This window comes from Macrobrachium nipponense, chromosome 13, assembly GCF_015104395.2.
Source record: "Macrobrachium nipponense isolate FS-2020 chromosome 13, ASM1510439v2, whole genome shotgun sequence".
Taxonomy (NCBI): domain Eukaryota; kingdom Metazoa; phylum Arthropoda; class Malacostraca; order Decapoda; family Palaemonidae; genus Macrobrachium; species Macrobrachium nipponense.
Window position 1 is genome coordinate 28,482,562 of NC_087206.1, and position 25,000 is coordinate 28,507,561.

The 25,000-nt window shown below is 38.6% G+C and overlaps 1 protein-coding gene and 1 long non-coding RNA gene across 2 annotated transcripts in view; one reads left to right on the forward strand and one right to left on the reverse strand.

Annotated features, from left to right (window-relative positions):
* Nucleotides 1-25,000, forward strand: part of LOC135225445 (uncharacterized) — a 140,146-nt gene that overhangs the window by 63,695 nt on the left and 51,451 nt on the right. The window lies entirely within an intron of this gene.
* LOC135225530 (histidine-rich glycoprotein-like) lies at nt 9,363-18,846 on the reverse strand. Its single transcript, XM_064264806.1, has 7 exons — nt 18,823-18,846; nt 16,678-16,867; nt 15,682-15,839; nt 14,400-14,543; nt 11,104-11,256; nt 10,250-10,445; nt 9,363-9,379 (listed from the first exon to the last, which is right to left on the reverse strand). Exons 1-7 carry the CDS (start codon nt 18,844-18,846, stop codon nt 9,363-9,365), a joined length of 882 nt encoding a protein of 293 aa, XP_064120876.1.

The following is a 25,000-nucleotide window of genomic DNA, read 5'->3' on the forward strand; positions in this document are numbered from 1 at the left end:
GAAAAGGAGAGATGAAAAACCAGGCATACACGTAACCATTATTCATGAGTGGTAAGTTCACTGAGAAAAAGACGTTTGCCTCTGAACAGTAAACCGTACCTGGACCTTTTGCTCATAACCAAAATGAACAGCAAACCATTAATCTTCCAGGATATCAACGGCAGTAGTAAGTTGGTACAGTAGTAAGCTGTACTACCAACCAAAGAATGGTAGTTACTGTAACGAAATTTCGTGGGAATTGGTCTGGCAACAAGCTACCTAAGCATTCTTTCTAGTATAATGACCGTCGACGCAGCCATGATTTTAGGCATCGACCAAAACATGAAAATATTGATGCCTACTCCAGTCGAAAGCCAATTCTTTGGTGACTAAGCCGTTAAAGGCCTCATAGAGAACGACTGTGATGTAAAAATCGTCGTCAGTTTTTACTGTCAAAACCGATAGCTATATGCAAGCTGTTCACTTGGCCGGAAGTGCTGGCCTACATAGGTTCGTCTGCCAGTTTTATTCTAAAGGATTTAAAATCGGTATTGACAATGATGAGAATAAGATTGGGAACGTGAAATATCCTGGTTTATTCTTGACAATTACTGTCTACCTTGAGCACTCAGAGTGTCAAGAGGCCAATTAAAATGGGAAAACACCAAGCAAAACAATACTATTTCAGAAAGTGAACTTTACATATATCACTCAGTTCTATCACTGTAATAGCGGGTAACATTATGTTAATTGGTGTTCCACTAATTTACTTTTGAAGATTTACCAGAAGTCACACAGCAGAAATCTCGAAAGGAGACTGCAAAGTTAAGGGCTCGGAGAACAGTAGAACAGCAAGAAAACAAAGTATGAGAATTCAGTGAGGCCAACATACAGCTTCCATTCACTTTACCTTAATCCGTGGACGAGACGTGGAGAAACAGAGCCCGTCTGCGATGAGGAGAAACTTCAATGGCAACTGGCGCTGCAGTCGGTTGCAACTCAGGGAGAATGTGGTTAGAAAAGGAGATGTGCTTCTGGTTACAAGTTCATGGCGCAGAAGATCATCAGTGGTGGTATGCACACCCACCTTTTCCAAAGGGGCAGCATCGAAGGGCGTCGAGGTACGGACTTCCCGTCAAGTCCTCAGGTACTGGCAGATAACAGGTGCTTACGCCGGCAGATTAACGATCTGCAACATTTCTGCGACACGTGCGTCTGGCAGCGTTTCCTCTCTCCTTGACTCAAACTCCTGCTACTACTCTAAACGGCAGCGAGGCCCCTCTATATACCAGATGAGGGACAATAGAGTCATCGTCTTCTTGTTGTGGTCACATAAGGCTGGCCTATTGTTTGGGGTCCCATCGGGATGCTTCAAAGTTAACAGTTATCTGGAATAGAAGTTACACTAGGGCCAGTACTACAAAAGACAGAAAAGGAATAAAAAGCGTAAATTGCTTGAGATTTGAGAGCAATAAAAGAGTAAATTAACAGTAGAACTACCTGAGGTTTGCAAGGGTTAGAGTATATATTATTAAGAATTGCCTGAATCACAATGATTGCAATTTCGATTTTTTTAGTGTGAATTGCAGTAAGGTAGTGCAAGTGAGTACTGTGGCCCACAGGTCTCTTGTTTTGGCTTATTTAATGTGAAATTATATGAATGTTAGCACTTAATTTTATTCAATTGTTTTTTTGTCTTTACATTCCTTCTATTGGGAAACTTGTGTCTCATGGTCCAGTGAAGGGTGAGATGACAAATACTGAATCAAGGGTCGTTTCAAATCGTTCCAAAGCTTTGGCAAAAGTCCCTTAATTATGCATAATTTTATAGGGGCAAGCAATGAGAGAGGAAGGCCCTGGGCTGAGCGATGGGGAAGTCTTAATGTAGGTTTTGTTACCCATAAGAAAGAACAATGGGTAGAGTCGGTTAGGTCAGAATGGGCATCCCCTCACCCGCAGCTCCAACTCTGTTTTTCCCTAGTGTAGTCAGTGCACAGCCAGTCCAGTGCATTAGCAGAAAGAAACGCCATATATGAAAGTTTGTAGTTTGTATACCTAGGAAAAATACAATTTACTGAACAATTTTGTCGTTACATGTAGTAGAATTACTTTAGCTATTTTTTGTTTGTTTTTGTTTTTGTACCTCGGGCATTCCATTGTTTGGAAGTGTTTTGATTTTGCTAATGGTATTCGGACTTCTATATGTGTATGGGGTTTTGTTGAATAATATTAATAAATAAGAGTAATAATAGTAATAATTATTACAATGTATTAAATTCTTTTTGTAACTCTTCTAGCTCTATAGCTAAGGATATCAGGTTACCTCCTCTTATGAGACTCTGCCTAGTTATTTTTTTTTCTTGTGAACCAGTATCTCTTATTTGGATGACGCGACAGTCTTAATTCTAGTTCCTGTCATTACAAGCAGCTGTAGTAGTAGTAGTATTGGTAATACTTGATACGATAGTTTAATTTTGAGCCCTCTTTCGATTATCGTCGTGACGTTTAGGATAGTTATTATTGTTTTCAAAGCAGTTATTAACGTTTTTCATTTATTTAATTTGCGCGGAAAATCAGACTGCTGTCAGTCACAGGGATAAGTCATTCCCCAACTGTTCGTGTGTCCATACATCTGTTTGTGCGTGTCCATTGGCCTGTCCATCGTTGTGTCTGCAACATGAGCATTGTCAGCGCAACTCGTCCTACATGGTTGAAGAGATTTCAGCCAAGCTCTGTTCATGGATATACGTTGAGATCATCCATTTGTTTGTCCATCAGTGTGTTAAATAGATCTTGTAAGCACATCTGCACAAATGAAGTGGATTTAGTGAAACCCTGGTATAAGGGTAAACCATCATGCGTTGATGACTGTGAAGATCGTCCTTCTGTCTGCCCGACAGTTAGTATGACTTGCTACCTTGTATTGTGCACATATGCACAAAGTGATGAGATACACGCCAGCTGGGGATAGGTCTCATTCTGTCAAATCCTTTAAATACTGAGGAACAATTATAAGCAATGCAGGTCCTCTGATGTAAAAGGTAGATCGAACAATATATAAATAAGATTTAGAAATCAGATAAACGGAATTTGCATACGGTAGTGAGGTGCCACCTGTATTGCTCTACGGGGGTGAGTTACAGTATGATAGTGAAACTATAACAGATTTTTACATAAAAAAATACAGCATTAGGAATATTAGAAGATAAATCGAAGATAAAATGAGAGTGATACCACAGTGAAAAGAGATGATGAAGGCAAGGACATGTTATTCGCACCATCTTACAGACCTATTTGGATTAAAACTTTGGTATGGGAGGCTACAAATTTGTTTAAAGTCAAAACAAAAGAAAGAAAGAATGGTGGGTTTTCTCAGTGACACATATCTCATTCTAACGAAATTTGATTTATGGCGAGTCCGTTATAACGGCCAACGTAACGCGAATGAAGTATTGAGAGAACACATTCGTAGCATAGAGGGAAAGTTTTCGAATTGTTAATAATAACAGCAGCTAATGGGGAGGAGATATATGGCAAATAAGCCTTATTTGGTTCCAATCCGTAGTATTATTATTATTATTATTGTTATTATTATTATTATTATTATTACTTAGATGGATAGAATGCTGGAGATAGTACGAACTTACTTTGTAGCAATTTCAGTTTAAGAACCTGTTAATTGATACCAGAATTTTAGTTTAGAATTGGAATTTTGTTCATCTGATACATGGCATGATTAAAAGTATGCTAGTTATTCATTCAGTTGCTTAGGATTTTATCAATGCTTGAACTTAGTCATATCTTCTCGGCTCAGTTTTGTTTTCATTTAACTTTTCTTTTCTTTAAGAGACTTGTCAGTCAAATAGATCGTTCTGTAGATGATAATGATAAATAGAAAGAACAATCGTAGGTTGTCAACCATCTCCAGGGTAACTATGTTTGTCTCTCAACTAAATATGTGGAGAACAAATGAACAGATTTTTATTAAATTCTTGTGTAAACAATTCATTGGTTGACTTCCTCCAGAACATCAAGTTTCGGTAAACAGCGCTGAAAGTTTGACGTATGTTTGTGTGTGTGTGTGTGTGTTTTTTTTTTTTTTTTTTTTTTTTTTTTTTTTTTTAACGGCGTCATCTTCATGTAAGAATCCCTCAGTATTTTCAACATTTCATTAAAATCATTCATTAGTTCCCCGAATTTTTGCTGACAGACAGTCAAACCGGAATTATTGGAATAGAATAGAATATAGAGTTTAGGCCAAAGGCCATGCGCTGGAACATTATGAGGTCATTCAGCGCTGAAAGGGAAAATGACAGAAGGAAGGCTTGAAAGGTGTAATAGGAGGAAAAAATTGTTAGGAGAGGTTGGAAAGTCAGATGGAAGAAAGAGAATCTGAACGGAGGTGCAGTAAAAGTAATGAAAGAGGTTGCAGGTATGGGCCGAAGTGACGCTGCAAAGCACCTTCAGTAATGCCTACAGGGCATCACTTCAGGTGCACTGACGTCACTAACCCCTGTAAACTCTTCCATTCACCCAGCTTCTCACATGAGGTCAGTGAGTAGCTGGTAAATCGTGAGCGTCTTGAGCTGCCCCCCCCCAAACCTCCACGCATCTTCGAGGTATGTTATTTAAATAAACAAGATGGTTCTCGTCATATTCTTGAATTAGCTCCGTGGATTCCTATAGTTTTCCTCATTATTTTTTAAACATACTACGGGTGATGTCAAAACGTTTTCTTGATCGCATTTATTTGCTGCTGCGAATGAGTACCTTAGACGAGGTTTTAAACGGGATGAGATACTTCTTTTACCCTCGAATGGCATTGTTTTGGAAATCTGTTGCTTAGGGTACTGTTTTTTTCGTATGCTTCATCATCATCATCCTCATCATATACGAGTATAGTATTATTATCATCTGGTCGGAAGTAGGATATTTGGTATGAATGTCGTGTCCAGGTCTCACACACAAAAAGATGCTTGCTATAGAAAATTATAATATTTCGGCCAAGTCTTTTCTCTTCAAGATGGACTGCATTGCGTGCTAGAACAACTATAAACCATAAAACTTGTTGGTCTGTTACATCTTGGTTCTTATTTATTTAACTTATTCTTTAGTGCATAAAAGGAATTAATGCCACAACATGAAATGTTCTATACCCCAGGCTACCATGAAGCAGTAAAAAAAAAATAAAAACAGTTTCAAAGACCACTGTTGTTGGGCAAAAAATCGGCGAGCCTCCATGCCACGGAAAGCTCCTTGTATAACGAAGAATTTGTGGGTTTTTTGCTCAGGAGTTGAAGTATCACCAACAGTGCTTGGTACATTTATAAACAGTTCAGAAGGGTCACATTATAATTTCAGTTAAGTGAGAAGCGAGTTTTATTCATAATCTCTCTCTCTCTCTCTCTCTCTCTCTCTCTCTCTCTCTCTCTCTCTCTCTCTCTCTCTCTCTCTCTCTCTCTCTTCCAAGTCGTAAGTTTTGTTCTGTCCTTCCGCCACTTTAATACTAAAAGCCAGTATTCAGTTAGACCGGAATTACATTGAATAACAGAAGTCATGCGTGAAAACAGAAAAACTCGTATAATTTCCACCCCTTGAACCGTGTAACTTGTGGGGGGGGGGGGGGGGGGGGGGGGGGGGGTGGGGGGGGGGGGGGGGCTACTATTCTAATTCAAAGCTAGTGGTTCAGGACAAGACCGCTAGTCCAATGTTCTTATCCATCCACAGCAGTGACCACCACAGTCGGTACACTTAATGTGTCCCTGCTGTGTCGTCATCGTGGTAAAGTATGGACGCTTTCGCCTATACAGAAAAGGCGAAAGTATAGCACACATTATATATATATATATATATATATATATATATATATATCTATTATATATAGATAATTTTTCAGCTTTCCTGAAATTATGAGGGTCCATAGTGAGAAACTGGGTAATTGAGTAGGAGAAGACACGTAACAAGTGAATAAAAAGATGCATTCAACCCAGCTTGGCTCTCCACTTTTCTCTCTCTCTCTCTCTCGTCCACTTCTCTCTCTCTCTCTCTCTAGCTCTCTCTCTCTATAGTAATCTATATAATATATAAATATATTATATATATATGTATATTATATATTTATTATATATATAATATATATATTATATATACACACACATACATGTATATATATATCAGTATGTATGTATATCAACCCTTAGCCTGATGTCATTGAGCCTTTCTATCCTGAGACTGCTGCCCCAGGATATGGAAATTGCGTGGAATAATAATGCTTTTCATTTGAAGGTAGAGGAGTGAATAATGGAGGTTTATGAACCTCATGGTTGGATGAAATGACCCTAAATGGGGGATGAACCTCTCTCATGAGTCCAGTGTCAATAAGAAAGTCAGACTTTTCAATTAATTGATTAGTTCATCAGATTGTTGTGACATTGGTATGAGGGAGCACAACATACGTATTAAGCATTTTTGCTGTATTATGTGCCACTGGGTTGGGATATAAGTGCCCCTCATCCTTAAGCAAAAGCTCTGGTAGTGAAAAGTTGTGGACGCTTTTGTAAGAGGAACACTCTAGAAATAGTAATGAGCTTCTTCGGAGGTAATCAGGAATTATAGGTGAAGATAAATCATAGAATTTAAACATAAAAGTAAGACAGATAACAGAGGGATTGATATGGAAATTGCAGTGTAGGTTTCTGAAAAGTCTGAGATGAAATACAACAGTTGTTGGTGGCATGCATCATCCCAGATGGTATCCTTTAAATTTCTCGAAATCAATTGCTCGAAAGGTAATTGCTCGGAGTCAATTGCTCGAAAAATTATTACTCGGGCTATCAACTGACCGACAGATAGATTGCTTGAGAAGCAGTCCTTCAAACAAAAATACCCAAGATGTAGTACAAGGTGTAGTATATAAAAAAACCAGTAATGCCAGTGCAGGTAACAGACGAGCTTTTGGGCAAATTTGGCATTGGCGTCATACATAACCTTTAGGTCACTTCCTTGAATTTTTCTATGAAGGCTTTGACAAAAAAAAAACACCCACGACATTTAGACATTGGAATTTCTTGTTCTGTGGCCTTAACCATGGCCAGTTCAAAATCAGTCATTATTCTCAGTGGCTGAAAAATGGGGATTTTTTCTTTTCAAACCATCGGGAACCTCCTGTAGATTTCTTCTGTTTTTTAGGTAACAGTGCATATATAAGGGGTATAATACCCCATTTGACACCATTACTGTATAGAGCTCAGCAAAAATCCAGGGCACAGGTTTAACCATCAGCATACCAGTGTTCCGATTGTACTAGGATATCAAGATTCTTTTGGGTTGCAAAAATTAATATACGACTATTTGTGGGATCAGAGACATAAATAAGGAATAAATCTCCTTTGCTGGGTTTTGTAAACTCTTCAGGAATATTAGGATCGAGGTAACTATTAGGCAAAGCATTTTTTCCTGAGCATGTTTGCGTATGGTTCTTTTTATATTTTCCTCTGAAGGTAGAGAGCTTCACAGCTGCAGCACCACTTACTTCTTTTGAAGCACATCTAACAATATATTGTGGTGTATCTCGAGTATTCATCGGATACTCTTTCACTCTCTCCACTGCTTTAGCAGCTTCAGTTCCACCAGCGTCTCGGTCATTGATACATGAGCACAACGTTTTCTTTTTCTGGACATTCCACACTTCCTGTATATCTTATTGTTAACTTCTTTATTCTTAATATGTAGGTAACCATCCAAACACAATTCCTTTTTCGCTCTCTATGAAACTTATATCCATCTTGAGGTGTCGAGATTCCAGAGTTAATGATATAATAAAAAAGAAAATAAAAATACGAAAGTTTAAATAAAAAGGGCATTAACGGTTAAGATAATGGTATTTATCTGTGGTGTTGAAGGGTTAAATATTTATTAGTGACCGTTTAAAGAATAAATATTGGCTTTCAAGTAGTTTAAAGAATGAATATAGGTCTTCGAGCAATCTATCTTTCGATCAATTGATAGTTCGAGAGATAATTTTTCGAGCAATTGACTCCGAGCAGTTAGCTTTCGGGCAATTGATTTCGAGAGATTAGCCTGGACTCATTCCAGACAAAGGTTATAGAGTTTATAGTTATTGTTGAGGATTTTGAGGTTTAAAGTTTAGAAGGTAATAGGTGAGTTTGACTTAAAATTTTGGTGACGAAAGAGAATTATGAGTTGAAATTTGCAGGTGAGAGAATGACTCTTTTGGTGTGCGCAATTCCTAGACGAGGATGTCTTACCTCGATGGCTTTTTTCAATGCTGTGAGCAGTGTGAGCAAGGACATTAGAAGTAACAATTAAATTGTTGGACAGGAAAATTGGTTATAAATGGAGTAAGGACTCGCTTATGAATTGAAGACAGTGAAGACAGACCTAAAAATATGAAAAGTTTTTGATAGTATAAGTTGAAAGTGTACGTTTGTAAGCGTAATGTTATGAGGGTGAATGGATATCAGGGAGGGAGATGAAGCAATGCTTGTGAACATGGACGGTAAGAGACTGGGAGTGATTGATTCATATAAGTATCTTAGAGTAAATGTCATGGACGCTGGTAGGACGAGAGAAGTAAGTCACCTAATAGTTGAAACAGAAGGTAAAAGGGTGTTTGCAAATAACTTGAAGAGAGTTGGATCATTTGATAGAGCCAGAGTTGAGATTCATGAATGTTATGGTGATTCAACTCAGTCTTATGGAAGTGAAACATGGATGTTGTATGCGAATGGAAGAGAAAAGGTTCAACATGTTGAAGAGTTGAATTATTTGGTGTTTATGGTTTGGAAAGGTTTTGGAGTGATTGATGTTGAGATACATAGAAACGGTGAAGAAATTGGTTTAAGTTGAAGCTACGGAGTGAAGGGCTTTACTTGGATTAACTTGACATAGAAAGGTAATTGATCATGCAAGTACTTTATTGAGACATACAAAACGCATAATGTCGTACACATAGGAGCATAAATATTTCACACATTGTCAATGTATAAGGCACGTATGTACATGATGGGTCGGCAGAGGTGAATATGGATAAATTAAAAGGAGACACTCATTGATGACAGAACGACTCTTGAAGGAGTATGAGAAGAAATAGTTTCTAGAAATAATTAAAATCCAAGTAAATATCAAGAGTTTTTTCGTATCAAAATGTGTTCTTATATGTTATGTTTTTACGTTGCTTGTTCGTGTTTTATGTTTTTGTACATTTTCCAGTAGACTGGGTTTGGGAATGTGGAATTATGCGCGCATATGCGAGCAATAGGCTAAGAATAAACAATTTCCATAAGTCGTTGCTGCTGGGTCGGATGATGAAGACGAAGTCCACTGGTGAATATAACTCGCAGTTGATATCGGAGGGAACGATTTTAATGGTAACCATGACCTGAAAAAGATTGGGAAACGGTTTTGAATGTTATACTGGATCTTGGGAGTCAGAGTAGCCATGTCAGGAATTTGTCTTGGATAAATTTATTGGATTTCTTCCGGAAAACTTTTGCCTTCTTACATTTTTTATGATTACTCCTGAAGTTCTTCCCACATTTTCTATGAATTGCCGTTTTCTGTTAATATGAACTGAAGTATTACTCTTCTATGTCCGTAGGTTGGTACACTGCACTGCCACAAAAGGTCTTATTTTAAAAATTAATTCATCGCTTTATACTAGCATAACAATAATTATAGTCACTGGCTCTCTTTTCAAGATCATAATTCAAATTATAATTCACAATGAGCACTTCAGTGTAAGTGTAGATGAGCATGTTTCATCAGACACGAATATCTTTAGGCTTGAAGCATTGGCCTAATCCTTATTTATTTATTTTTTATTTTTTGATGAAGGCAGACTCAGAGGCCGCGTTACATCCTTATCTATTCAAAACGTAAAAGTTGCACTAAAATGAATTATTATTAAACAGGGCACGTGGGACAAAAACTGGAGCTCATCCCAATGTTCTAAATCTAAGAAATGATAGCCGAGTATCGAAAATACGTACACTGGAACATATAATATATATAATATAATATATAGATATATATATATATATAATATAGATATATCTATAATATAATATATATATATTATATTTAACATATATAATATATATATATATATATAATATATATATATATATATATATATATATAATTATTATTATATATTATAATATATATTATATTAATATATATGTGTGTGTGTGTGTGTGTGTGTGTGTGTGTGTGTGTGTGTGTGTGTGTGTATAGAGAAATGACATACCGTGATCATGGCCTCCATATCCGTGGTGGTCGTGATGTCCGTGGTAGCCTTGATGGCCTCCATGATCTCCGTAATGGGCTTTGTGTCCATAGTGGCCCTCGTCTCCATAGTGACCCTTGTGGCCCTTATGGTCGTCGTGGTATTTTCCATGATCGTAATGGCCCTTTTTACCATGTTTGTCGTGGTGGTGGCCTCCCTGGAAATAAATGGTACTGGATGAGGGATGGAAAATGAATGGAAGTTGATTCCGGGTGAATAATTGGTGATTTGTTTTTAATGCTTAGATGTTGGTAGTCTCTCTCTCTCTCTCTCTCTCTCTCTCTCTCTCTCTCTCTCTCTCTCTCTCTCTCAATGGTAGCTAGTCAGCTCACAAACTGAGCAACCAATGTTTGATTCTTGAATCATAAGTGGATGGACGATGTGTAGGTGCATTCTCCAACATCAAACATCAATTATGTTTTTTTACTTAAACAGTGAATTGTTTACTTAGTTTTCAGTCGACCATTATGGTGGCTGTTAGGGTAGAAAGCGAAAAAGAAAGGAATAGAGAAAAATACCAGATATTAGTATTTATTACCCTGTCGAATTGTTTTATCATCATAACTTGAGGCCCTCAACGGCATAATTCTCACCCCTCCTGGGTAAAGCTGTCCGCCTGATATACTCCAATAAAGGTAACAAGTGATTGAATCATCTATCCCTTCTCTCCAGTTACGGTAATGATTAACTTTAAAACACACTCTCTCCTGTTGTTATAACACTGCATCAGTTCTCTCTCTCTCTCTCTCTCTCTCTCTCTCTCTCTCTCTCTGTCTCACACACACACACACACACCACACACCCCGACTTCTTACCTTATAGTGTCCCCCTTTGTAATCCTTGCCCTTATGGGCATCAAAGTAAGAGTCGAAGTCGTCGTATTTGCTGTGGTATTTGCTTTGGTCTCCGTCGTCGTAGAATTTCTTGCTGTGGTGGTACTCTTCCTTGTGGTAGACGTCCTTGTGACCCTGTGCCGGAAAGACCAATGTCGTTTGAGTATGCTTGGAAGGGTTTCATTTTCTGATTTCTCTGAACGGAAAGATTATTCAATTTATTCATAGGGAAATTTCTTTTTTGATTCTATTTTGGGATAGGTAGGGCATGTTTGGTTTGCCATGATTCTTTTGAGGGAAGGTTATTGAATTTTGTTTGTTGGTCTGTTCTCAGTAGGATTTCTACTGGCTTATTCTTAAAGTTCTTTAAAAATGTAAGGGCTGGGGTCTTAGACATGATTATATAACTTATCTACAGCTTTTTGCATTTCTTTTTTTCAGAGATCTCCATCTATTGTCCAGGAATTTGTCTTTTTGTCATTTGATCTATCTTTAGTTTTTTTCTACAGGATGATTACCATGAAGTTGTAGTTTAGGCTTTTCGTGTTTTTCAATTGCTTTGGTTTAAACTCTTATCGATTGATCTCCCACTTCAGCTTATTTCGGTCTGTTATCCTTCCTACTCTGCGACCAGTGAAGAATATTATTTGATGTGTATCTAATTACGACAATGAATAGAAAACCAAATGAGCTTAAATAATAATTTCGGCAGTTGAATGTTATTATAGATATATTTAATTTTATTATTTATATATAAGTTTAATAATTAATCAAACTATTTAACATTGAATAGATATCCCCGTGTAGCCAAATGAGATTAAATAATATGTAAGGCAGTTGTATGTATGCTGTCAGTGACATACGTCCAGACAAAGGGGAAAGACCATCTATTTCAAAGATTACAGACCGCATTTATGCTAATTTTTTTTATGCAATAGATGTTTTTCTTATGTTTTCTCTCCTTAGGGTCTTTTACTGTTAAAGTTATATATTTAATGCTTAATTTTAAGGTTTGTTTTTGTTAAAAGGCTGAGTTTTTAGTTTTCTTTAAAAAGTCAGGGCTTTTGGTTTCAATGCAGCGATAGTTGACTTAGACCATTTGGCCATCGAGAGCATTATCAGTTTATATCGACTCTGCTTTAAATATCGTGGTTCATATGGGTTTTAAGTACAGAACTTGAATTCGACAGAGATATGTATAGCTATAGCAGTCGATGCCAAGACATATCTCACTCAATCGCCAAAAGGCCATCAAGCTGACTGTCTATCATTATATGAAAATCCAAGGCAGCGGTCGAATCCTGCCCAAGACCGACGCCTCTCAGCTATAATTCCCTTTAGGAGACAGTTGTTTTCCGGGTACAGTGAACTCGATATCAAATGATATTTGCGGCTTACTTTTTGTGATTGTAAGAGGCAAAAAATGATGTGCGTGTATACAAACAAACATAATGAGAGAGGGAGATAGAAAGAGAAAGACATACCAAACGTAAACTCATAATGGTAAAAGGTGAAAATTGTGTGTGTTTGCTTTTAGAGTTATAATATCGGTCACTGGAATGAATACTTTTTCGCTTTGGATGCGGTGATTTTTCGGAATTCTTCATATTCTCGCCCTAACCTTCAACAAACGAAAGACTGGAAAAGATAAACTATTCGCATCCCCGAGAAAAAAACCATTAACAATTTTGGAGGTGTCAGTAATTGCGGCGCAGGAGAATTGAGGGTTTCACGTCACAAGATTTTTGTTTTTGTTTACTTTTCAATTCCCAGCCGGCACCATTTCAACAAACGGCCGGCGATAAAAACAGGAATCGTTGCAACGAACCGAGCAGCGCGCAATTTATCTATTTATTGCCTTGTGGTGTGAAATTTCTTCCCTTCCTCGCTAGGCGGTTTCATCTGAGGCCTGATTTGATGATTGTTGTTTTATGAAAATATAATAACTTCAAGCACTTCGCTGTGTCGCAAAAAGTTGCATCAAATCAAGAATATTTTATGCAGTATTTTTTTTTTATTACTTAAGCATAATAAGTGCTTTTGGTGAAATCGTGGTAGACGCGCTGCTTAAATGAGCGGGAATTCTGTTATTCGATGTGAAATAAATGTTTGCTTTTTGTAATGTAAGGTTGGTAGGAAACGTTGTTTCGCCCATGAAGAGTTTTTATAATGACTTTACCGTCGTCATTTGTTTTTGTTTGCCGTTCATTTTTTGAAACGATTCATTTTTCTCACGGACTTCTGTAAAAGTGACTACATTTTATTTGAACGGTTTGCCTTGGATGAATATGAATATTTCCCGCCGTAGCTCTTCATTTGTCAAGAGGGGAAACAGACTTCAAATGACTTGTTTGATCGTCTTTCAAGTTAATCACCGTAAGATTTTTAAGCAGTTTTGTCAGCGCTAATATCGTGTTTATTCCTGAACAAGAAGCATTCATGTAGAACAAGCCATATTAAGAAAGAAAACTCGGGCAATCTGTAGAGTACATTACTCGGCCAAGGCACGCAAAACAAGAATGAATTGCTGGGAGGGAAGCGAATGTTGAAATGAGTATAGTGGGTAATATGGTTTCCGTGATGTGAAATCGTCAGCCATCTTACCAAGGAATGTTTTAATGGTGATTCAACAAAATCAGTTTATGCATCGTGAGTAGTTATTGCATGTGTGTGCAAACGCCAATTTGGAGAGGCACTTGGCTGAAGTAGTAAGAGATGAGCCCACTGACCGAGCAGAGCGCCTCAGTGGCGTGATCGGTATGGTATGGTCTTGACCTGACACCTCGGTGGCCGCGAGTTCGATTCTCCGGCATTCCACTGAGGTGTTAGAGATGTGTGTTTCTGGTGATAGAAGTTCACTCTCGACGTGGTTCGGAAGTCACGTAAAGCCGTTGGTCCCGTTGCTGAATAACCACTGGTTCCATGCAACGTAAAAAACACCATACAAACAAACAAACCACTGACCGAGCAGAAGTGATGAATAGTGGATGAATTCGACGGGACAATTTCAATTTGATTAATTAGCAAGGCACTTGTATGGATTGAGTTCGATATGCCGCCTAATTGTACTAATTTAATAAAACGGTAGAGAAGGTTTGTAATTTATAGTCGACGGGGAATTTCGAGTTGAGATTACTAAAATGAGGAACATCATTTGCAATCTGAGGATTTGTATCAAACTGGACAATTACAAAGTATTAGGGTAGAGTTGCTCTATAAGAGTTGCACTGAGGGGCATAGAACGCCAAATCTTATTTTGGAATTAAGCTCATTCTCACCTTTTCTTTGTGTCCTTTGTTATGGTGGCCTTTGGATCCGTAGTGGTCGCCCTTTTTGCCCTTCTTGCCGTGGTGGGCATCGCCGTAGTACTTGTGATCGTCATGGTGACCCTTGTAGTGCTTGCCCTGGTCGTCATGGTACCCCTGGAAAAGAAAGGGGTTCAAGTTTATATTGGTGTTAGACAGGTTATCACATTATATCTTTTTGTGTAAAGACCGACGGCGTGGGCAACTCAGTACCCGAATCTAGGTGAAATCCCATAGAAACAACAAACGGAAGGAAAAATAGCGTTCAGCGACTACCTCCGTCAAAATCGAGCATTCTTATCTCGAAGGTCGTTTTCCACAAGAGTTTACTTCTGTCTCTCCTGAATTCTAATGGTTTATCGCAACTCGCAAGGTCCGCCTTTGGTCTGGTTACCGTGAAAGCACGCGCACAACTTTTTGTGATCAAAGTAAGAAACAAACAAACATGCAAACATGTTCGTAATGTGAAGGTATTTTTTCACTCGTGAAATTGATGTAGACTTTCGGAAGCCGAAGCCTTAAGTATGAATGTGGATGGCAGTGTGGTTCTGGCCACGCTGTTAATTGATATTTCCAGATTGCTAGATATAAAGCTGTTCCATTGTTTCATTTTTTGTGAATTGGAAACTTTGTCGTTGATAGAACTTTCATGAAAGCAAGACCATAAAACCGCATTGTTTTCATTTCTTATTCAATTTGGTGTATAAAAATGGAGAGCTGATTTTGTGATTTGACGAGAAACATTGATAATGAACGTTTGCAAGGATTATAGGTTGAGGGCGTAGACGGGCTCATCTTCTGCTATGTGAATTTTAGATATATGTTGAAAAGTTGGTACCCGATTTATTGTAAATTTTGAAATGCTAGTTGAGTACGAGTTCTTAGGTCCTTTACTGCAAAGATCCTCGGATTGGATAACCCTTTGTCTCAACTAGCCCTAACCTGATAAAAAAAAGAAGAAGAAAGGGAGTGATGTCATGTGGAAGGAAACTGTAGACCCTACCTGTTGGAAGAAGGATAATTATTATGGAGAATAAAGGAAACCTGGAGCACGGATTGGATATCAGAATTTAACAATAGTGAGATAGGCCTTTGCAATATATTTCCTTCCTTTAATATCCAGGCTTTTGTAGAATTATATTTATTGACATACCGTTATCATCAAAATGCTAACCTATATCATTGATTATTGTTGATTTAGCTAATCGTAATAAAGCCTGAAATATCCAGAGGTATTTTTTGCTTTGTCACTCACCCCGTGGTGTGCCTTGCCGTAGTCACCATGATGGTGGCCTTTATAACCGTGGTCGTCATGGAAACCCTTGTGGCCCTTGTACCCGCCCTTGTCGTGATGCCCTCCGTAGTGACCTTTATGCCCCTTGTGCGAATCGCCTCCTCCGTAGCCTCCGTAACCTGCAAGAATGACTGTAGAAGTAACTCGGTGGCCATAGGTTGTGAGGGACAGTAAATGTAAGAGAGGAGGTACTGCTGATATTAAGTGCCTTAACAATTGGTGTAATGTCTGAAAATTTCTTAGTTTCATTTTGTATATATATATAATATATATACATATGATTTATTTATTTATCTATTTGCTAATTTATCTGTTTTTCTAATAACTGATCTCCCCTTTCTGTATATCTCTTTGCCTCCTTTGGAATAATAATAATGATAATTATAATAATAATAATAATAATGATAATAATAATACATAAATCTTAGTCTTAACTGGCATTTTCTTTGTATTGTGGTATACTGCTTTTCCTTTATTTTGTTGAGCACTTTAGTCTTGTTTCGTATGCATGCGCGCACATTCTGATTTATAAACACTACAAATTTTCTTAATTCTTTAAGCAATAAAATGAAGAGAAAATATACGTTTGTCGAGTCGATCTGCTAAAATTGAAGAAAAGAGCTCTCCAGAACCCAAGAGGTCTCATTATCCCTCTTAAAAGATATATAAGATACTGTAAGAGCTCACCAGGATGTTGAAAGTTCTTACTTTAATTTCCAATGTAAGTGGAGCTTCATTTTGAGGTAAATTCTGTATTTTATCCAGTTGTTTCACCCATTTAAGGTAGGATTTTAACTTTTCGGTAAAACATTTTAGTTACCTTGAGATCGTTAACTTTCTTATTATTTAACTCTATTCTAATTTCGATTCCTCCCATTTTTTTATTTCAAGATTTTATTTTGTAAGATCTGTTTAAATGAAAACTTTTAAACATTGAACCGCGACGCTATAACATACCTGTGGCAGCTGGAACAAGATCGACAGCAGCAACGGCTGAGGACTGGTGACTTCCTGCTGGTACGGGATCAGTCCCCACTTGATGATCGATGAGACCCAGGTCTCCGTAGTTGCCCTCTGGGGCGCCATTGGAAAGTACGATGCCTAACGCGAGTATCGTCGTCGTCAGTAGCAAGATGCTGTTTGTAGTCTGCAATGTAGAAAGGACTCGTATTTAAAGTCTTTAAATATTGTTGTTATTATGAAATCATATATGTTGAGGGAATATATTCCTGGCTGCAAGTTGTATATTTTTCATTGACAATCAACAGTTGGTTATTTGGAATTGTTAGCTTGTAGTCTACAATGTAGAAATGACTCGTATTTAAAGTCTTTAAATATTGTTGTTATTATGAAATCAGATACGTTGAGGGAATATACGTATTCCTGGCTGCTAGTTGTATATTTTTCCTTGACAATCAACAGTTGGTTATTTGGAATTGTTAGTTTTAAGAAATGATTTTACTGAAGATTTAATTGATTGTGACTATATAGGTAGTGGGAAGGAAAGTGATAAACAAGAGAACATCCAATGATGATCCTAGTCATAATTGTTAATATTAGGAAACAAACCTACCACCCCGAACAACTATATTTAAAAGAGACCAATCTCTGGCAGAAGCAGACATCCACATCGGACATCACTGTTATAAATATACGAGGCCTTACGAACAATTCCTGACTTTCGTGCGGTATTGGCTGAAACTTTCATGACCTCGATGTTTTTCAAAAGTAAGATGCGACTCAAAAGTTACATAAAATCTTAAGTAATGCCTACAGTGCACCTCGTTAGGTGCTATGATTACCCTCCTACGGGGACAGGTCGGGATAGTTACTTGGCTCTAAAGACCGTTCGGCAGTCGACGGGACAGACGTCCTTAAACGATAAATTATTTTTTGTAGTTGATAAGGATAAATATCACCTCTTGTTACCAGACGTCACCCCCGTACACCCACTATTCAGTGTAGATGCTTAACTTTTCGATCAGGTGAAACTTTTCGATCCGGTGAACCCCAGCTATGTGTCTCACCGTATTCCCCTTTTCGTTTTCCTGATATACTTGTATAAATATGTGCAGTTGTAAGGTAAGGTAAAGTTTTATAGTTTTGTTTCAAGACAAAACAAATTTACAGGGATGCATATCTTAAATGTTTATATATAGTAACTAAAATCATAAATAAAGTGTTTGCAGATAGTTTAAAAGAATCGCCAGTAAGAATCAAGTTTAAGTAAAATAGTGAGGGAAAACCCAGTGGCTGTTTCCCGGCTGTTTGTTTCTTTGAGTGAGAGCCTTTTTATTATTATTTTTTTCTATGGATAACCGACCCTTTATTTTAAGCCACAGTACAGTCCCTATATACTGAAATTTCTGATTTCGTTAGTGGTGATCGTTTCACCACCATTTTTGTCAGATTGTGTTTTTCTCTATGACTCCCGAGATATTAGCGTTTGTATTTTATGCGACTTTCCCTTGAAATGACACCCTTTCTCTTAGGTTGATTTTTGTCTTTGCTTTTGCTTATATGCGTTGTCTCAATAACCGTGTTTGTCTGTCCAATACTAAATTTAATCTTTCAGTGGTATGTCTTGACGTTTAACTGTATCCTTGACGCTGAAAAACCGCAGTGGGAACGCCTTATTTCCTAAGGATTTAAATGTAAAGTCGAAAGGATTTGTGGAAACGCCGGCAACTCAAATAATTGTCAAAAGGCTTTTGAGTTTCATGTGGCTGAATAAAACTGTCGCCGGCAGGAAAAGTTTCCTTTAAATGTTTTCTTTGTAGATAAGCGTTTTTAAGTCTACGTTTACAATGGTTGCAAAGTATTGAGCCTTTGACTGAAAAAGACATCTTTAACTGGTTGCACTCCGCTGAAGTCGCCGTGCAGAATGCACAAATTGATTTCTCTTGCACATATGTCCTTAATGTTTAAACGTGTACTTAATGTTTAAACGTGTAAGTGTTGCCTTAAATACACATTTTCTTAGCTTCAGCTTGTAAAGAAATTATTGCTGTCAGTGCAGTTCGTGAGTGTCAAGTATTTACTTAGTCGTGAATGAAGGTCTGTAACCGAAAGTTTCTTGAACACAAAAGTCGAGAACCTTACCCTCGCAGCTACCAGGTTTTTCATCGTGGTCGGCTTCTTCTGTTTCCTCTCTCGCAGACGAAGAAGAATGCCAGGGATCTGACGGAGGAATGATGGGAACAGTAGGGGGAGGAGGAGGAGGCTGTTTCGGATCGAGAGAGAGATCGAGACTGAATGCACCACCGAGCAGACCCTAATATATACCTACGTTGCGGATTGCAATTTTTTTTTTTTTTTTTTTTTTTTCTCAAGCCACACATCAGCCGCCTCCCCCCGCATCTCGGCTAAAGAAGGCGGAGGGCCTGCCCCGCCCTACCTCTCTCTGTCGCCCAGCCCCCTTTCAACGGAAGAAATAAAAACCGCTCTGTCGCCAGCCCTTCACGGAGAATCACGTCCTGCGGCCAGTGGAAAGGGGAGAGAGGCCTTGCTTTAATTGATTATGGACGGTGGCTTACGTAAGTGGTGCCATTGACGAATTCGCGTTTTTTCCATTCTTTTTCATCTCCGCGAAATTTGAGATACGTGTGAAAGTTCATTGCGATTAGAAACTTTTTGCCATCTACAGAAGGATTTTGGTCAGATATTTACGACGGAAAATGAAGTGCCTTTTGCTGTATCAAGTTACTGCAGGAAGATTTTTGTTTGATCGTAGTCATGCATGCTTTTATGTACAACGAGTGTGTATAATGCATGATGTACGTTGCTTTTCTTAACAATATGTTAGAGAAACACAAGGGGAGAAGAAAGAAGAGTCAGTTCAGATAAGTACTGCGAATGCTAAAGTTACACATTCTCATTATAAAATGGAGAAGTACATCTTGATTTAATAATATTCTTCAACACTATGTAAAAACAAAGGGTCTGCCCTAAAGAGTCCTTAGTTGGGATTAAGATCATTGTTGTTGCTGCTAATTTGAATATACGTACTTTCAAATGAATAGTACTTGATTGGTGTTTTAATGTTTAATGTATTACACAAATAAATTGATAACTATAAAAGTATTAGTGGTAGTCTTATTATTTGTAAGTATATTGTTGATGTTGCTTAACAGGATTGGCAAGATTTTTCGTCTCTCCAACTTAAAATTTGTTGTAAGAACTTGGTAAATTCTATTTGTTCCTATGGTTGAATTAATGTACGTTTTCATAGATGGAGTGCTCAGCAAAAAGCGCGCTACAGCTGTCTGCTGAAAGAAAAAGCAAAAGCTTATTGGGTAGGCTTACAAATCACCTGTGACCTGACCTGGGTTAGCTCTTCCGTTTAGTCACCTTCTGGTGCCTTAATCTACTTCAGTAGCCCTGTGCTTTAAATCTGTGCAGTGTATATGTCTTTTGGTGCTGAAGGGAGATTTTTTGTTGTTTTTTTCTTAGTGTGGCTTCCATGTGTGTTTTGTTACTGGAGGATACATAACCCGAATTCCGTTGTAGTGGGGACAAAGGGAACCCCTGCAGTACAGTTATGTTCCCAATAGTGCACAGTTTCCATTTCGTATCAGGAAAAAAGTGTGCTAGAGAAGGCATGTGTTAAGTATGTGTGTGAAGGCTATCTCCCCATAGTCCCAATGGTCTTTTTATGAGAATAGGCATTCGAAGAAGGGCAGTTCCTCTAGAGAACCAATGCTTAGCTTTTTCCCTTGCCCTCTAGTGTTAACACTGTGCCAATGCCTCCCCTGGCAGTGAATCCCCCCGACAATTTCGTCAGCCCCCTTCCAACTCCATCATTAGAAGGAGGACCAAAGGTGGACGTCCTGAGGAAGATGATGGATTTCTGGGTTAAAGGAGGCCAACCCCTGTCAGTGGTTGGCAGTAGGTGACATTGAGAGGGGCCCCATTTTCGTTTTACAACACTTGGGGGCCAAAGAAGACAAAGGGTCCTTCTAAATGTCACATCCACCACTTATTCCAAGAAAACCTATAAGTGTGAAAAACATGCTTCCAAGAAGAGGGCAAGGACAGAGTCTGCAGGACCCTCTTCTCCTTCCAAGTACCAGAGGTTGGAGAAGTCTTAATCACTGTCATGCTACTAGTGGAGTGAGCAGACAAATGTTTCCTTCAATTGGCTCTGTCACACACACACACACACACACACACACATACACACATACACAGCTTTGTTGTCCCAATTGACCCTGTTAGGACGTTAGAGACAGAGGTCAGCTTGTAGGACAAGCGGAAGGAGTGTCTTTTAATGCAGCAGGTACAGGACAGGGGCGGAGCACTTCAAGGGGGAGGAATGGATCGAGAGCTAGCAGGGGCTAACGATCAATCTGTTCGCCACCGTAAGAAACACCAAGCTCCCCTCCTGTACTGTTCTCTGGTCCCCAACCAATGGGTAGCGCTGCAAAACATCTTCCAACACCCATGGGAAAACATAGATGTGTATGCATTCCCTCCGTTCAAGCAGCTGAAAAAGTAATCAGCAGATTCTTCATGTCCCAGATACTCAGAATGGCCTACGACGCCACCTCATAGATTTCCCAAGGGAACTTCTCAAGTCCCCTAAGTTTGTGGTCTAGGAGTACAACAGGATGTACCATCAACCGGTAGGCTCCCTCCAGCTTCACAGTTTGAGAATGTCTAGCAGCTCATGTGAAAGAAAGGCTTTCCAGAACATTCTGGAAGTCAGTCGATGAGACTTAGGCCATCATCTGGCAGGGTGTAGCAGGATAAATTGATTGTCTTCTGGACTTGGTACCTTGATAGGGCCTTTAGTCCTCTCAAGATAACTGTGAGGGAGGTAGCAGACTTCCTGATGCACCATCAGGAGAAGAAGGGTCTCCCTGTCAGAGCAGTCAAAGACTACAGAGCTGCCTTGGTGTATTACACATGCTATGGGATGGTTCTCCATGTGTTTGCAATTTGTCCCCGGATATCGTGACCAAAACCCAGAACCCCGAAGTAGCAGACCTAAAATTCGAGGGGTTCTCCATCTCTTGATATAAGACTTTCGGAGGAGATTAGGACAAGATGGTTCTTTGTCCAGTAAGAGCCATAGGGCAGTACTTGAAGGGTAAAGCCCCTCACAGACCTGTCTGCTGGAGGCTTTTCATAAACATGGGATGTGAAAAAGGAGAGGTCTTCAGGAACACCATCTACTTCTGGTAAAGGGAAGTCATAGTCAGAGCATGCACATCCCCACGAGACTAAGAGCTTCTCCTATCAAAATTTAAAGCTTATGACCTTAGAATCATTGGCCCCTCAGTGACATACAGAAAGAACAATTCTGTTTTACAGGTCCTGAAGGCAGTACTGTGGAAGAGACTATCGGCCCTCACTTCTATCCAACTATGGGACTTGGCCCACAAGTCCTTGGGCACCTTCACCCTATTAGCAGCCTAGGAGGTTATATAACAACAGCAAACCCCAAAGATAAGGTTCCTCCAGCAGCAGACTGTATTTCATTACAGGTAGGCAGCAACTACTTGCTGTTGATGGGGTCGTTAGGGAACTAAGACCTATTATGTCCAAAATTTCACTGGCAAGTGTTCTTGGTCCTCTGGTATTTTTAGTGTATAAATGTTGGCCTAAAACAAGCTTGTTCAGCTTGCCAATGATGCAGCACTTGTGGATGCAGTAAATACTCCACTTATGAAAAATGAAGCTGCCCTTAGTCTCAATTGTGACATAGAGAGGATTAGTGAATAATGAAGATAGTGAAGTAAGCATCTGTACTACAGTAAAACGAAAACACTATTGATTAACAGGTCTCCTACAGATTTTTCACCTCATCCTCCTTTTCAGGTGGATGGGACTATGTTGAATGAGTTTGAAGCTATGTTCTTGTCTCTCGGTGTAAGTTTTGACTTACATCTTACTCTGGAGAAGCATCTAGTGAAAGTTTCAGCATGTGCCACACGAAAGTTTGTATCACACGAAAAGCTTCATAAAAGCGATAAAATCAGTGCAACCTGTTTTAGGCCATTTGTGCTTCCTTTATTAGAATAGTGTTCTCCAGTGAGGATGTCTTTCAGGTAGAGTGGTTCGTGGTGGTAGGTTTCTGTTCTTAACATTATCAGCTATGACTTGGACCATCAATGGTCTCTCTCTCTCTCTCTCTCTCTCTCTCTCTCTCTCTCTCTCTCTCTCTCTCTCTCTCTCTCTCTCTTTTTTTTTTTTTGGTAAGTTGTATTTTAACAAAAATCTTTTCACATTCACAATTGATCTCTCGTCCTCTTTTCCTGCCAAGACAGCCATATATGCAAAGCAGCAGCGCCAATGTGTAGCAATGTGCCTCGCTGGCAAACTTCTCATTTCTAGAGGTCGTTTATTAATACCTCTCACTGTTGGACTGTGGAACAGTCTCCCTTAGGATGCAATGTAGTTGGAACTTTTGAAAGTTTAAGTGATGATATAAATGCATTACTGCCCTAAAACAGTTCTCTGTGTTTTTTAATAATTTACTTACATTTTTATATATTTATTAATTTGTTAATTTACTTTTTCTTCTCCAACAAATGATCCCTTCTTTCTGTATTTACTATTATTTTCTGTTACTTCTTTCAACAGAACACCATATTCTTTGGAAGCTAAATTTCAAGTCAATGGCCCCTGTGAGATTGTTCCATATGAATAGAGTTCCTATTCTGAATATAATAAATAATAATAATAAATAATAATAATAAAATAAAATAATAAAATCAATAAATAAAATAATAATACCATGGGACACCAGAGTTGAAGAGAAAGAAAGGGAAAAAATGGAGAAGTATCAAGACCTGAAAATAGAAATAAGAAGGATATGGGATATACCAGTGGAAATTGTACCCATAATCATATGCACACTAGGCACGATCCTAAGATCCCTGAAAAGGAATCTGGAAAAACTAGAGGCTGAAGTAGCTCCCAGACTCATGCAGAAGAGTGTGATCCTAGAAACGGCGCACATAGAAAGAAAAGTGATGGACTCCTAAGGAGGCAGAATGCAACCCGGGACCCCACACTATAAATACCACCCAGTCGAATTGGAGGACTGTGAAAAAAAAAGAAATAATAATCTCCCAGTGAAGGTGTGCTGAGTACAAGTAGGGCCCATCCCAGTTTTTGTTGGCGACCTGAGCCAAAGGAAGTAGATTTGGAGTCAGGGAAAGGTGCAGCTCTGGCAATTCCAGGGCACGCCCACCTTCCACTCGGGACAGATGGGCCTCCCACCTATTGATGAGGCTCCATCAGTCAAAGGGTAGGTTCGTATTCCCATCGGAATATTGGTATATTGAAAAGATAAGACAATTGAGTATACAGTCTCTCTCTCTCTCTCTCTCTGATTGTGTGTGTGTGTGTGTGTGTAAGTGTGCGCTAGCGTGTGTGTGCATATGTTGAGGTAGAGGGAAATCCTCAAAATGTGTAGAAGGGGAATTACTTTTGAAGCAATAGTTTTGAAATTTTTCATCGGCAAGAGCAACTGAGACATGAAGATGAAGCAAAAAGTTACGAACGGGATTACCGTTGTCTGAGAAAAAAAAGCATGATGATGGGTTGGGGGAAAATTATTCAGAAGTTTGCTGAGATGTGAAAGAAGTCTGTAGAAGGGCCGAACGTTTTGCCCTTGAGGCGGTTGAGAGTAATACTAGAGGTATGTGAATTTCAGTATTATGAAAATTCACCTGACAAAACTCCAACATCAACATTCCATCTGTTTTGTTTATTGATTATATTTCAGTAATTTTGAATTAATGGGAATACTGGGAGAAGTAAGGTCCTCCAAAAAAATTGATCTGAGGAAGCTGTTAAATGCCTTCATATAATGAGTAAAAGCCATCAGAAGGCTGTTAAATTCCATATAAATTTGCACCTCATGTCTTAAATACAAATATTTGATCTTTGCAACTCCTGCTTTTTTAAGCAGTGTATAATTTTCCCTTGCGTTTTGAGGTGAACATAGTATATATTTTCTTACAACCGACGTAGATGGAATTTATACCAGGTTACCATTGTTTACTCTTTGTTAGGGCTTCCAATTGACATTCATCAGCATTTGTTTCTTTATTTGCAGAACTGTCTAATTAGTATGAGGGTCAACCGTCATCGGTCTTTGTATCCTTATGCCTTATATGCAAAACTCTAATTAGCAATTGGGGTGTCATTTCAGAAAATGCAATAAATCCGTCATAGCCGGTGCTGCCTCTGTTACTGATTTCATTGCAACAATTTCGTATACCTTCATTAGCACATTCAAGTCTTCTTCTTCGGTATAAGTATTAGT

What these genes read in the sequence shown, in the direction of transcription:
- LOC135225530 (XM_064264806.1), bottom strand. Translation starts at nt 18,846, where the DNA reads ATGAAAAACCTGGTAGCTGCGAGG. An exon ending in ACGGCAAGGCACACCACGGG is followed by an intron (nt 14,544 to 15,681) that starts GTGAGTGACAAA and finishes TTTCTTTTCCAG; the next exon opens with GGGTACCATGACGACCAGGG. An exon ending in ACAAAGGACACAAAGAAAAG is followed by an intron (nt 11,257 to 14,399) that starts GTGAGAATGAGC and finishes TTTCCGGCACAG; the next exon opens with GGTCACAAGGACGTCTACCA.